Below are 14,093 nucleotides of genomic sequence, written 5' to 3' on the forward strand. Positions count from 1 at the left end.
GAGCGGGGGGGAGAGGAGACGGAGCTCTTCTCCCCACCCCCGCGAGTATCGCGGGTCCCCCTCTTGTGCTTATCTAATTCCCTTTTGAAGCCGTCCATGCTTGTAGCCGCCACCACTTCCTGTGGCAGTGAATTCCATGTGTGAATCACTCTTTGGGTGAAGAAGTACTTCCTTTTATCCGTTCTAACCCGACTGCTCAGCAATTTCATGGAGTGCCCACAAGTTCTTGTATTGTGAGAAAGGGAGAAAAGTACCTCTTTCTCTACCTGCTCTTTCCCATGCATAATCTTATAAACCTCAATCATGTCACCCCTCAGTCGTCGTCTCTCCTTTACCTTATTGTTATTGTGCTTTTATTATGTGAGCCGCCCTGAGCCTGCTGTGGCGGGGAGAGCAGAGTAGACATCCAAATAAATAAATAAATAAATAAATACCTGCCTTGGGATTAAGGTCTCTGACGGACCGTCTTCTCCCATGTGTTCCTGCCCCGGGGGAATTAAGAACACAGAGAGAGGTTCTCCCGACTGTCCCATCCATCAAAGTAGTTTGTTTGATGGGTACATGAGACGGGGCCTTTCTATTGGCAGCCCCACAACCTCCCCAGTGCGGTGCGCCCGGCCCCCTTGCTTTCAGTCTCCAGTCCCCTCGCTTTCAGTCTCCAGGAGGCAGCGGAGGACGGTTTTATTTAGGACGGCGCTTGATTTTTGTTGTTGTTCGGTCGCGCAGCCGAGTCCGGCTCTCCGCAGCCCCCTGGACCACCTCACGCCAGGCCCTCCTGTCCTCTGCCATCCTCTGGAGTTTGCTCAACTTCGTGTTTGTTGCCTTGATAACACTGTCCGACCATCTCATCCTTTGCCGTCCCCTTCTACTTTTCACCTTCAGTCTTTCTGTTAGGTATTCTTAATTTTAAAGTGAATCAGCAGAGTATTAAAGAGGCAGAGTCCATGGTGTGTTTAAAAGAATAAACGTTTACTACAGCCTAGCATGGGGAAAAGGTACACGGAATGTAAAATAAAAAGAGCTAATATGCCTACATCCTTACAGCTAGACTGAACATGGCAGAAGAGAGGCTTCTTCTTCTTGCTCAGATCAAAGAACCACAAGACGGGAAGAGAAGCCATAAAATGCTAATACTTGGCACTTTGGTCTCCAATCAGAACGACAAACTAGCTTTGAAATTGCCGGACTTTCTAATTGTCTAAAACAGATTGGATACAAACAAACATGTGACTTAACAAACATCATTAACCCAGTAAATACTGAAAAGTGTTTTAACTTGTAACACCCAACACTTTCCCAGCATCAGGGTCTTCTTCTCCAGTGAGTGCTCCCTTCTCATTTGGTGGCCAAAGTATTTGAGCTTCAGCTTCAGTCTCTGGCCTTCCAGGGGAACAGTCAGGGTTGATTTCTTTTTGGATGGACTGATTCGATCTCCTTGCAGTCCAAGGGGCTCTCGAGAGTCCAAAATTGTGATTTTAAATTTTGACCTTGCGTATTTTTTATGTGCGCCGTTTTGTGTATTTTATTTGTGTCATCAGCTGCCTCGAGCTGCATAAGGAAGAAAGGGCAGCTAATGACGGCTTTAATTGAATAAAGTGAAATCTGGTCATTTGCTTTCAGTGATCCAAGGAATCTGTGACGACTACCAGCTGGATTTCGGTGCGTTCTACGCCTGCATCGGCCTCTGGAATAGTTTCTTCCTCTTGCTTTACTCCCTCTTCAATTGCAGTCTTCTCATGAAGCTCTTTAAAAGGTAACGTTACCTATTTTGTTTTCCCTTCCCTCCCCCCCCCTTTTTTTTTGCAATTCCTTGAGCAGCCATAAAGTGGAAACTTGATGGCCTCTCAACACATCACAGCCTGGGCAGATAGGTTTGGGGCCATGTGCCCGGGAGCAGGGAGATGGTCGGGTTTGGCGCACAATCCGAGGGTTCTGAAGGGTCGCCACCGTTAAGCCGCTTCAGGCAGAATGATCAAACATCCGTCAGCACCTTAATGATTTAATACGCTTATGGCCGACAGAAGCTTTTGTGAGGTAGGGTCTGAGAGCCAGTTTCGTGTCGTGGTTAAGTGCGTGGCGTCTAATCTGGGATTCCCCACTCCTCCACTTGCAGCTGCTGGATGACCTTGGGCAAGCCATAGTTCTGTCAGAGCTGTTCTCTCATGAGCAGTCCTCGAAAGTGCTCTCTTGGCCCCACCTACCTCGCAGGGTGTCTGTTGTGGGGAGGGGAAGGGAAAGGAGGTTGTAAGCCGCTCTGAGACCCCTTTGGGTGGTGAAGGGCGGAGGATAAATCCAATCTCCTCCTCCTTCTCTTCTTCTTCCTCTTTCTTCTGCCTCCTCCTCCTTCTTCCTTCTTCCTTCTTCTTCAACCTTTAATCTTTCCCAGCATCAGGGGCTTCTCCAGTGAGCGCTCTCTTCTCATTTGGTGGCCAGAGTATTTGAGCTTCAGCTGCAGTCTCTGGCCTTCCAGGAAACAGTCAGAATTGACTCCAAGTGAAGGGCGGGGTATAAATCCAATCTCTTCTTCTTCTCTTCTTTGCTTGCTCATGCAGATCTGTATTAACAGGCACATAGTGTCTAGGACATCAGATGTGATAGTACTGCATTGGTCAGACCCCATTGGGAATGTTGTGTCCAGTAGGGGTGTGCACTCAGTATATACCGAGCCGAATAAATACTACAGGTATTTTTCATGTATTTGTTCAGCCATTCGGTTACCAAAATAGCCCAGTCTGAATAAAGGCTGATATTAATTGGCTTTTATTCAGGTGCAGCTAGAAGGTATTTAAAGAGACTGCGGTCTCTTTAAATGCTTGCGGAACGACTCGGCGAGTGAACAGAGCAAGCATTTAACGTTTAAATCCCTTCTCCATTATACCCTATGGGGACAGTCCCCCTAGGGTATAATGGAGCTGAATAAATTTGGCAGTCCCGGATATTGGGAAATACCGATATTTTTCGGATTCAGAAAAATGCCTTTTTTCTTCTTCCTTTTTTGCACACCCTTAGTGTCCAGTTCTGGAGGCCTTTTTATAGAAAGGACATAGAAACTGCAGTTGAAAGGGTGGTGATTAACTTTTCCATGTCTGGTATGCAGTGGAGAAAGCCAAGTAATTTCATAGATGATTCCCAATGAGTTCCTACCTAAAAACAAATTGCGTTTGAGGACGGTGGCATCACGCAAGCCAAATTACAACCCCCCTTTTTTCCTTTGTTATCACGTGGAGAATCTTGGGGAACCTTCTAGCTGGTTCATTCACTCCTCTCTACCATGGCACACAGCACTAAAAATTTAGCACTTCGATAGCAAACCGTCGTTTGTCAGTTTGATGTAGTGGTTAAGTGTGCGGACTCTAATCTGGGAGAACCGGGTTTGATTCCCCACTCCTGCATTTGCAGCTGCTGGATGACCTTGGGCAAGCCATAGTTCTGACAAGAGCTGTCCTTGAATGTGCAGTTCTGGAAAGAGCTCTCTCAGCCCCACCTACCTCCCAGGGTGTCTGTTGTGGGGAGGGGAAGGGAACGGAGTTTGTAAGCCGCTCTGAGACTCTGAGTGAAGGGTGGGGTATAAATCCAATCTCCTCTTCCTCCTCCTCCTCCTCCTCCTCCTCCTCTTCTTCTTCTTCCCAAATGGTCAAAAATGGTTTGCTGTCCCCCCCCCCCCAAGTAGAATTCTAAAATCTGGATTAATCCTGGTTTGAAGAGAAGTTTGCAGCAGAAGTCTTTGAGGGAGCGGGCCACCAACTGGTTGACCATGATCTCTGAATCATGCCCCAGCACCATTTCTACCATGGAAGCTCACTGGGCCCGTCACAAACTCTGGGCCCGGCCTACTTCACAGGGTTGTTGTGAGGAAATGGAGGAGGGGGAGGACAGTGTTGTGATCCCTTTTGAGTCCCAGCTGAGAAGCAAAATCAGGATATAAATAAATAAACGCAAACGCCCTTCTGCGGAAGAAAGGGAATGGCAGTGTTTTGTCTGTTGACCGGTTGTCTAATATCTCTTGATGACTGTATTCCGATGTTTGGTGTAAATCCTCTGTTAACTTACAGTTTGCACCTCCGTGGGTCTGCCCATCGAGGTCTTCTGTGCCGCGGATGGGGGCCCTCCCTTTCATCGTTTTCTGTGCATTTTATGTATCCAGAATGTTGAGACAACTCAGAGCTTGGAGCTGACAGCAATAATGAATATGGATTTCTTTGCAGGTCCACAGAAGAAATAATTGCGCTTTTTATATCCGTCACGTTTGTGCTCGATGCGGTGAAAGGCATCGTTAAAAGTAAGTCACCTGGCAAAGCTGAAATGCCTCTTTACAGTTTCCTATTCAAAACAGTTGCAGTATTTGATTTCTTTTCTGTGCAAAGGCTGTGCCTATAGAAGGTGGCATGCGAAGGCTTTGGGACAGAGGGACTTTAGTCCCTCCAACACGCTTGGCTGTCAAAGGCTGAGTTGCAGGTGACACAGGTTAGGCGTCTCTGTTGTTCCACCTTCTCCGAGAGCCCGTTTGGTGTAGTGGTTAAGTGCACGGACTCTACTCTGGGAGAACCGGGTTTGATGCCCCACTCTTCCACGTGCACCCAGCTGGGTGACTTTGGGTCAGTCGCAAGTTATTTCACAGCTGTTCTCTCAAGGGCAGTTCTCAGGAGAGCTGTATCAGCCCCACCTACCTCACAGGTTGACTGTTGTGGGGAGGGGGACAGGAAAGGAGATTGTGAGCCACTCTGAGACTCCGAGTGAAGGGCGGGGTATAAATCCAATCTCCTCCGCTTCTTCTCATCCTCCTCCTCCGCCTCCTCCTCCTCCTCCTCCTCTTCTTCTCCTCCTTCTCCTTCTTCCTGAAGGCTGCCTGATTTCAGAACAGGGAGTAATGGAAAGGGAATGACACAATCGTGTGAGCAGAGTCATTTGCATGAATCTTCCCGTTCCCATTAGATAGGGACTCAGCAGAAACACCTCCGCTGTTAGCCCTGCATGCACGACTGCATAATTCACGCACGAGACCCCGCCTTGACAGGAGTACATCGTGCCCAAGCAGTTTCCACACAGCTGGGGCCTGTATCCAAAGGACACCGTCCTTTGCACATTTTTCAAGAAACGTTGCATGGAGTGTCAGTATCTGCACGTAAACCACAGCCCGCATGCCAACCAGAGGCACGCCAGGCAGCTTGCTGTCCGGTAACACCCCTGGGGATTGGCTGGCACCCACATGAAGCTGCCTTAGAGTGAAGCAGAGTCCAGTGTTCCCTCTAAGCTGAGTTAGTGTGAGCTAGCTCACAGTTTTTTAGCCTCCGGCTCACACATTTTTCCCTTCGCTCAGGAAGGGTGGCTCCAGAGCAAACTGATTTATTTGTTGTTGTTGTTCAGTCGCACAGTCGAGTCCGACTCTTCGCGACCCCATGGACCAGCTCCCGCCAGGCCCTCCTGTCTTCCGCTGTCCTCTGAGAGAACTTGTGACTGATCCAAGGTCACATCAGCAGGTGCAAGTGGAGGAGCGGGGAATCAAACCCGGTTCTCCCAGATTAGAGTCCGCACACTTAACCACTACACCAAACTGGCTCTTATGTTCTTATGTTCTCTCAAGAGCAGTCCTTGAAAGAGCTCTCAGCCCCACCAGCCTCACAGGCAATGCTCCCGCTAAGCTGTGGAGTCTTGTGAGCAAAAATTCTACTTTGTGAGCTCCTGGCATTCAAATTGTGCATGAGCGATTTGGCTGCTGCATAAATTCATTTGCTCTGGAGCCCTGCTTCCAGAACTGAGATAAAAATGTGTGAGCCGGAGGCTAAAAAACTGTGAGTTAGCTCACACTAACTCAGCTTAGAGGGAACACTGCTCACAGGGTGTCTGTTGTGGGGAGAGGAAAGGAAGGAGATTGGAAGCCGCTCTGAGACTCCTTTGGGTAGTGAGCGGCAGGGTATAAATCCAATCTCCTCTCCTCTCTTCTTCTTCGCACCGAGATCTTTAGAGACAGCTGATGTGGATTGTTTGGTACTCAAGTGGAGAATTTGGCGTTGTAGTAGAAGGTACCGCCTAAACAGTATCCATGACGTTCTCATAACAGCGAAGACTAATGGTTCCTAATTTACCTATTATTATTATTAATAATAATAATAATAATTATTATTATTATTATTATTTATTTATTTATTGGACTTTTACCCCGCCCTCCCACCGAGGCGGCTTAGGGCGGCTTACAATAGTTTAAAAACCAGTATAAGAATTAATACAATCTCTAAAAGAATACAATCAGTAAAATATCCAAATATAACTTATTAGAATTAAAATTACAGTTTATGCGTGGCAGCCATCTGTTCTAAAGTGCTAGAACGATCAGTGTGGGCTATTAAAACGCTTGCCGGAATAATAACAACAACAACGATAGTAATAAGCACACGCTTTGCCCTTCTGTTTTCCCCCCATCGCGTCCACAGAAGCGCACTCAAATCACTTGGCTCAGCTCTTCCCTGCCGAATTATTTTTGCAGCTCAGTAGCTCGAACTGTGACTTTGGAGAGGGGTGTGTGTGCTCTTTTCCGTCCCTGCAGATGGTCCCGTTTCCTTCCAAAGGGATGATCAGCCGAACGTTTCTCCGAATTCCGAAAGCCCGGGTCGCACCGGCCAGCTACGCAGGAAAAGAGGGAGGGAGGGGGTGCTATCGCCCGGTGATTGGGTGGGTGGGGGAGTTCAGGCCGCACATTCTTTTCAGCAGATGAATGACACTTTTGTTTTCCAAAGCCGCGGTCCAAGCCACCTCAGCGGCACTCCCGTTTGATCTTGACTTCTGCACTTTAGAGGAAACGGCAGCTGGAGCAAACAAGGAAAGCGCGGGGGATCAAGTGGGGACTCAGATGACCCCGCCCCCCCAGTCGGGGCCTGCCTTAGTTAGGGGACGCTGCTGCCTGCGGGATTTACAGGGCTCTCTCTTTCAAATGCGTTTGAGCAAAGGGATTCGGGCAGCTGCTCTTCTGGTTCTGCAGCCACCCGAATTACTAAATCGGCGGCAGCTGAACTGTCAGCACTAAATCCGGGCCGTAGGATCGCTAGGTAGCTGTCGGTCGTCTTGATAAAACCAAAAATAATTCATAATTTATAACGTAAAGGTAAAGGTTCCCTTGCTCGAAAGCCAGTCGACTCTAGGGTTGCGGTGCTCATCTCCGTTTCCAAACCGAAGAGCCAGCACTGTCCGAAGACGTTTCCGTGGTCATGTGGCCGGCATGACTAAACACCGAGGCGCACGGAACGCTGTTACCTTCCCACCGAAGTGGTACCTATTTATCTACTTGCAATTTCTTGCTTTCGAACTGCTAGGTTGGCAGGAGCTGGGACTAGAGACGGGAGCTCACTCCGTCATGCGGCACACTCGGGTCTCGAACTGCTGAACTGCCGACCTTCCACAGCCTGCAGTTCAGCATCTTAACCACTTGAGCCACTGCAGCTCCATAATTTATAAAGTGCTACATAATAAATAGTTAGTTGTTATAAGATGGCATATAAGAGTGTTTTGAAGAGTTCAGACTCAGGGGAAGAGGTTCAGAGGATAGTTAAACTGACAGGGAACTGTTCCTGTTGCCACAGTCAAACAGTCAGTTGCCACAGGTGTTTCTTTCCTTAGCATCTTCCCTAATCACTGCTGCTTTGGGAATGGATGGCTTTCTTCCTTCCCTGTAACCACCCTCAGTCTGTTGCGCTGCATAAACTTGTTGTTGTTCAGTCGCACAGTCGAGTCCGACTCTTTGCAACCCCATGGACAAGATCTCGCCAGGCCCTCCTGTCTTCCGCCGTCCTCTGAAGTTGGATCAACTTCATGTTGGTTGCATCTATGACACTGCCTAACCATCTCATCCTTTGCCGTCCCCCTCTTCTTTGACCTTCAATCTTTCCCAGCATCAGGGTCTTCTTCTCCAGTGAGTGCTCCCTTCTCATTGGGTGGCCAAAGTATTTGAGCTTCAGTTTCATTATCTGGCCTTCCAGGGAACAGTCAGGGTTGATTTCTTTTAGGGTTGACTGATTTGATCTCCTTGCAGTCCACGGGACTCTCAAGAGTCTTCTCCAGCACCATAGTTCAAAAGAATCTATTCTTCGGCGCTCGGCCTTCCTTATAGTCCAACTCTCGCAGCCATACATGACTACTGGGAATACCATTGCTTTGACCATGCGGACTTTTGTTGGCAGGGTGATGTCTCTACCGTGTTTCCCCGAAAATAAGACACTGTCTTATATTTATTTTTTCTCAAGAAGACACACTAGGGCTTATACCACAAATGCATAGAAATCCTGCTAGGGCTTATATTTTGGGTAGGTCTTATTTTCGGGGAAACAGGGTACTACCTACTCGATCAAATTTGAGCCAATTTGAGAATACCACCAGGACCAACACCTAAGTAGTGGTGCGGTGGATTTAGGAATCTCTGCTCTGCACTTTAATTGTTTCCGGCACTTTCGAAAATAGATACTGATTGCTTGTGGGTGTTTTCAATTGTATTTATATGTGCATTTTATGTAAGGCGCCCTGAGCCCACCTTGGTGGGAAGGGCGGGATATAAATCAAACAAACCAACAACTAAATAAAAATGTATGCATTCCTGTAGATCTGGGGCCCCCGACGTGGTGCCCGTGGGCACGATGGGGTCTGTCGACACCTTTCCTGGTGCCCGCCAAATGCTGCTAAGACATGGGTGGGGCCGGGTCACCAGACAATAGAGATCAGTTCCCCTAGAGAAAATGGCTGTGTTGGAGGGCGGACTCTATGGTATTGCTGAGGCCCCTCCCCAAACCCCGCCCTCCCCAGGCTCCACCCCCCAAAATCTCTATATATTTCCCAGCCCAGAGCCAGCCTCCCGACACGTGAGGCTTAAAACGTTTCGGCCTGCGTTGGGAGGGCCAACCTTAAAATCACCATTGCCGTTGTTTCAAATGTGTTTATTTCCTCTGTGGTCCTCTGCTCCCTGAGACTTGAGGCAGATTACGCAGTGTAAATTTCCTGCGCAGGAAAGGCGGGTTATAAATCAAAAATAATAAATAAATAAATAAATTTCAGTGGCGAATAGCAGGTGCGGGGCGCCCTCGGTTTGGGGCTCCTGTTAGGATCGCCAGGTCCCTCCGGGCATTCCACAGGGGAGGGGGGACTTGCCAGGATCGGCAGGGAGGCCCGCCTGACGCCTCTTTGAACCTGGGGACCAGTGTTCCCTCTAAGCTGAGTTAGTGTGAGCCGGCTCACAGTTTTTTAGCCTCTGGCTCACACATTTTTGTCTTCGCTCAGGAAGGAGGGCTCCAGAGCCAACTATTTTGTGCAGCAGCCAAATCGCTTGCCCACAACGTTAATGCTGGTAGCTCACAAAGTAGAATTTTTGCTCACAAGACTCCACAGCTTAGCGGGAGCATTGCTGGGGACATTTTTTGGAACTCCGACACCATGCGGTGGGCGCTACCACAAAATGGCTGCTGTAAGAGGTGGAGCCAGCCACAAAATGGCTGCCGCAGCTTACCTTCAGTCACGCCATGAAAATCCTACTGTGGTGGCAGCTGCTGCCAAAGCAGTGTTGTTGTTTTTTTAAAATCCACTCAGCCAATAGAATCTCCAGTGGCCAATAGGTCCCAGTTTGGTGTAGTGGTTTGGATCGCAGACTCTAATTTGGGAGAACCGGGTTTGATTCCCCGCTCCTTTGCACGTAGCTGCTGGTGTGACCTTGGGCAAGCCACAGTTCTCTCAGAAGTCCTCCTCGAAAGAGCTCTCTCGGCCCCACCTACCTCACAGGGTGTCTGTTGTGGGGAGGGGAAGGAGATTGTAAGCCACTCTTCAGGTAGTGAAGGACAGTGTATAAATCCAATCTCCTCCTCCTCCTTCTTCTCCTCCTCCTCCTCTTCCTCTTCTTCTTAATGAGCTCTATAATCAATTTATTTGTTAAAAAAAATCTTCTTCAAAAAGCACTTGGCAGGCACCAGCTGTGTTCCCTCTAAGCTGAGCTGGTGCGAGCTAGCTCACAGTTTCTTAGCCTCTGGCTCACACATTTCTGTCTCAGGTCAGGAAGGAGGGGCTCCAGAGCAAACTGATTGATGCAGCAGCCAAATCCCTCGCTCACAACTTTAATGTCCGTAGCTCACAGAGAAGAATCTTTGCTCTCAAAACTCTGCAGATGAGAGGGAGCATTGGGCACCAGGGGAAGTGTTCGCATACACCATGGTGCCTGTGGGCTGAGGCAGAAGGGTAGGGGCGTTGGAGTCCTCTTCAAACTTATGGCAGCTGCAGTAGGAGTGAGTCGGTAGCGGGCCTCCGGAAGGTGCTCCCCAGTAAGATGGGCCTATCCCCTTTCTGGTGTTCTACCATATTACCTTTTCTGCCTGACTTCACCGCAGATGTGTAGAGCTTATCTGTTGGCCCGTTTTAACGTTCTCCCCTCCGCTATTCTTGAGGGGAGATATAAGAAAATCCCTTATTCAGTCAGGTTTTGTGGATGTAATAGAAGAGAAATAGAAACGGTTGAGCACGTACTCTTACACTGTAAATTGTTAAATGACATTCGAGTGGAATTTATAGAAGCCCCCCTTAGGTTGGTAGTAGGCCAACCGGATAGAAACAAGGTACATTATCTCCTTGCCTCACGAGACCCGGAGGTCATTGAACTGACCGCTAAGTTTCCTCATGGTTTTATAAAATGGAAGAATGACTCTGAGCATATGAATGATTCTTAATTTATAATTTAAAAAAAACCCTCAAGTTTATAAGTTTAGATTTCAATTTATTGTACGACTCAGCTATCTTCTGTATGGTCAAATCTATTGTGACAACTTGAGGTATGTTATAGGCCTGGCATATCCTCGGAATGGTTTACCACGATTATCCATTTTATAATGTCTACAGGATTGTATTAATACTGGGGAAATGTTTATTTTAATATTGTATGCCAATAAAAGGTATTTGACTTTGACTTTGCATCCTGCAGTGCCATTCTTGTCTAGGTTTCAGGGCAAGTCCCGGCTTGCTGGGTGTCAGTCGGACTTACTCCCAAGTCAAGGTGGTTAGGAGTCAGTGTTCCCTCTAAGCTGAGTTAGTGTGAGCTAGCTCACAGTTTCTTAGCCTCCGGCGCCTCCATTTCTGTCTCCGCTCAGGAAGGAGGGCTCCAGAGCAAACTGATTGATGCAGTAGCCAAATGGCTCACTCACAACTTTAATGCCAGTAGTTCACAACGCGGAATCTTTGCTCACAAGACTCCACAGCTTAGAGGGAGCGTTGGTCAACACTCTCTTCCCCAGCATGGGGCACCCACTGAGAGTTTTAGAAAGTGGGTGGGTCATAGCCCATCCAGGCTTCTAATTGGCCCCCGGAGATTTGATTGACTGCTCAGATTTTTTTTATAACGTTACTTAGATATGAGCTGCCTCCACAGCGCACGGATCTTAACTGTGTGACTGAAGGGAAGTTGCGGCGGCCATTTTGTCCGAATTCCAAAGGTGCCTGCAGGCTCAAAAAGATCGGGGAGTCCCAGTGTTCCCTCTAAGCTGAGTTAGTGTGAGCCAGCTCACCCTTTTTTAGCCTCCGGCTCGCACATTTTTGTCTTAGCCCAGAGCAAACTAATTGATGCAGCAGCCAAACCGCTCGCTCACAACTTCAATGCCGGTCGCTCCCAAAGCAGGATTTCTGCTCACAAGACTCCACACCTTAGAGGGAGCATTGGTTAGACTCCCTCTAAGCTGTGGAGTCCTGTGAGCAAAAATTCTACTTTGTGAGTTACTGGCATTAAAGTGGTGAGGGAGCAGTTTGGCTGCTGCACAAATCAGTTTGCTCTGGAGCCCCTCCTTCCTGAGCTGAGACAAAAATGTGTGAGCCGGAGGCTAAAAAACGGTGAGCTAGCTCACACTAACTCAGCTTAGAGGGAACACTGGTGAGGACCGGGCTGCTGCGTGGAAGAAAACCGAACGGAGCCCCAGAGAGAACAGGTGTCAACAACGTCTTTTTGCAAGTTCTTCATTGTCTCACCCCCCTCTTCCCTCCCCCCCCCCAGTTTTTGAAAAGTATTATTTGGACGTCAGTGCCAACGCCACGACCTTATCGAATTCGTCGATGGACCACTCGGTATCAGGGAACCAGACCGACGTCCACCCTGCCGCCATCCACCACGGGCGCGAGACGGCCGTCCTCAGCCTCATGCTGACGCTGGGCACCCTCTGGCTCGGCCACACGCTCTACCAGTTCAAGAAAAGGTAGGCGGCGCGGATTAGGCAGTTTACCACCTGCCGCTCTGGATATTGTCCCCAAAGCAGCTTATGGTGGGGGGGGGTCAGTTAAAAGCTACCCCGTAGCTATTGGGACTATTCCCTAAAGGGCCCCTCGCTCCTTAAAGCCCCCACCCCACCCGCCTCTTCCCAAAAGTATTTGAAGAAGAGATTGGATTTATACCCCGCCCTTCACTACCCGAAGGAGTCTTAGAGCGGCTTACAATCTCCTTTCCCTTCCCCTCCCCACAACAGACACCCTGTGAGGTCGGTGGGGCTGAGAGAGCTCTGACAGGAACTTCTCTTGAGAGAACAGCTGTGAGACAACTTGTGACTGAAGAAGAAGAGATTGGATTTATACCCCGCCCTTCACTACCCGAAGGAGTCTTAGAGCAGCTTACAATCTCCCTTCCCTTCCCCTCCCCACAACAGACACCCTGTGAGGTTGGTGGGGCTGAGAGAGCTCTGACAGGAACTTCTCTTGAGAGAACAGCTGTGAGACAACTTGTGACTGAAGAAGAAGAGATTGGATTGATACCCCGCCCTTCACTACCCGAAGGAGTCTCAGAGCGGCTTACAAACTCCTTTCCCTTCCCCTCCCCACAACAGATAGGCTGTGAGGCAGGCAGGGCTGGAAGAGTTCTGACAGAAACTGCTCTTTTTTCAAGAACAGCTCTTGTCAGAACTACGGCTTGGCCAAGGTCATCCAGCCAGATGCAAGCGGAGGAGTGGGGAATCAAACCCGGTTCTCCCAGATTAGAGTCCGCGCACTTAACCACTTGGTGTGCGCGAAAGACCCCTTTAAGTACCCGGTTCCTGAATTCAAAGAGTCTAGAATGGTGTAGCTCTACATGTTTGCCCTGACAGAGTGCTTCTGAAATCGTTACAGCCCCTACCTGCACTCCAGAGTCCGCGAGATCCTGTCGGACTGTGCCTTGCCCATCTCGGTCCTCATCTTCTCCGTCGTGGGATCCTATTTCTTCAAGGAAATAGAAAGTAAGTCGGCCTCTTTGCTCTTCGTCATTCATTAGGCAATTAACAGTTGCTGAGACTGCAGGGTTCTCAAAACGAGCCAACCCCAAATCAATGTTCCCTCTAAGCTGTGGAGTCTTGTGAACAAAAATTCTACTTTGTGAGCTACCGGCATTAAAGTTGTGAGCGAGCGATTTGGCTGCTGCATAAATCAGTTTGCTCTGGAGCCCTCCTTCCCGAGCAAAAGAAAAAATCTGTGAGCTGGAGGCTAAAAAACCTTGAGCGCGTTCACACTAACTCGGCTTAGAGGGAACACTGCCCCCAAATAATCGTTCCCAGGGTCTTCCCAAAAACCAGGATCCCATCTGCTTCTCTGGTCTTGCCTGCTTAATTACTGCCCTGAGTTCACAATCAGTGTTAATTCATGCACACACGGACAAAAACCACTAATCAACTGAGATGGTATCAACAGCATCCGTTTTGTCCCTGTGGGTTATCCCACTCCATAAATCTGACTTTAATGTAATTAAAATGTCTCTCCCGTTTTGCGAGAAGTTCGATTGCTTCTGTTCTTCTGGCGTGGAACAAAACGGGCCGCGCAATTACCAGGGGGGGGCAGGAAGGGTTGTCGGCGAAACTGCAGGTGCGGCGGTGATGTCTTTGACCTCTGCCTCTCGCTGCCTCTTGTATATTTTCCTAATTAAAATGTGTGAATGGTCCGGAGCATCTGGGAGAAATTTATTGGAGGCTGTAAGGAAATCTAACAATCGCACAAGGTCCCCGTTGGCCAAACAGATCACCGTTTCCACATCAGGAAGGGAGAAAGGGACAGGAACCACATCACGTTTGTGATGATGTGTTTGTGAAACTGGGAGGAAATGAATGAAAACGGATTAAGGAATGCCTGGGGTTTTT

At 48.7% G+C, this 14,093-nt stretch overlaps 1 protein-coding gene across 1 annotated transcript in view; it reads left to right on the plus strand.

The window, feature by feature from the left end:
* SLC4A11 (solute carrier family 4, sodium borate transporter, member 11) overlaps positions 1–14,093 on the plus strand; it is a gene marked incomplete at its 5' end in the record, with an annotated part of 170,768 nt that overhangs the window by 125,239 nt on the left and 31,436 nt on the right. The window contains 4 exons of the mRNA XM_015406518.1: positions 1,621–1,753; positions 4,206–4,279; positions 11,996–12,194; positions 13,096–13,202. Coding sequence (XP_015262004.1) covers positions 1,621–1,753; positions 4,206–4,279; positions 11,996–12,194; positions 13,096–13,202 — 513 coding nt within the window. The remainder of the gene's footprint in view (positions 1–1,620; positions 1,754–4,205; positions 4,280–11,995; positions 12,195–13,095; positions 13,203–14,093) is intronic.

Source organism: Gekko japonicus, unplaced genomic scaffold (assembly GCF_001447785.1).
Source record: "Gekko japonicus isolate JY-2015 unplaced genomic scaffold, Gekko_japonicus_V1.1 scaffold1774, whole genome shotgun sequence".
Lineage (NCBI taxonomy): Eukaryota > Metazoa > Chordata > Lepidosauria > Squamata > Gekkonidae > Gekko > Gekko japonicus.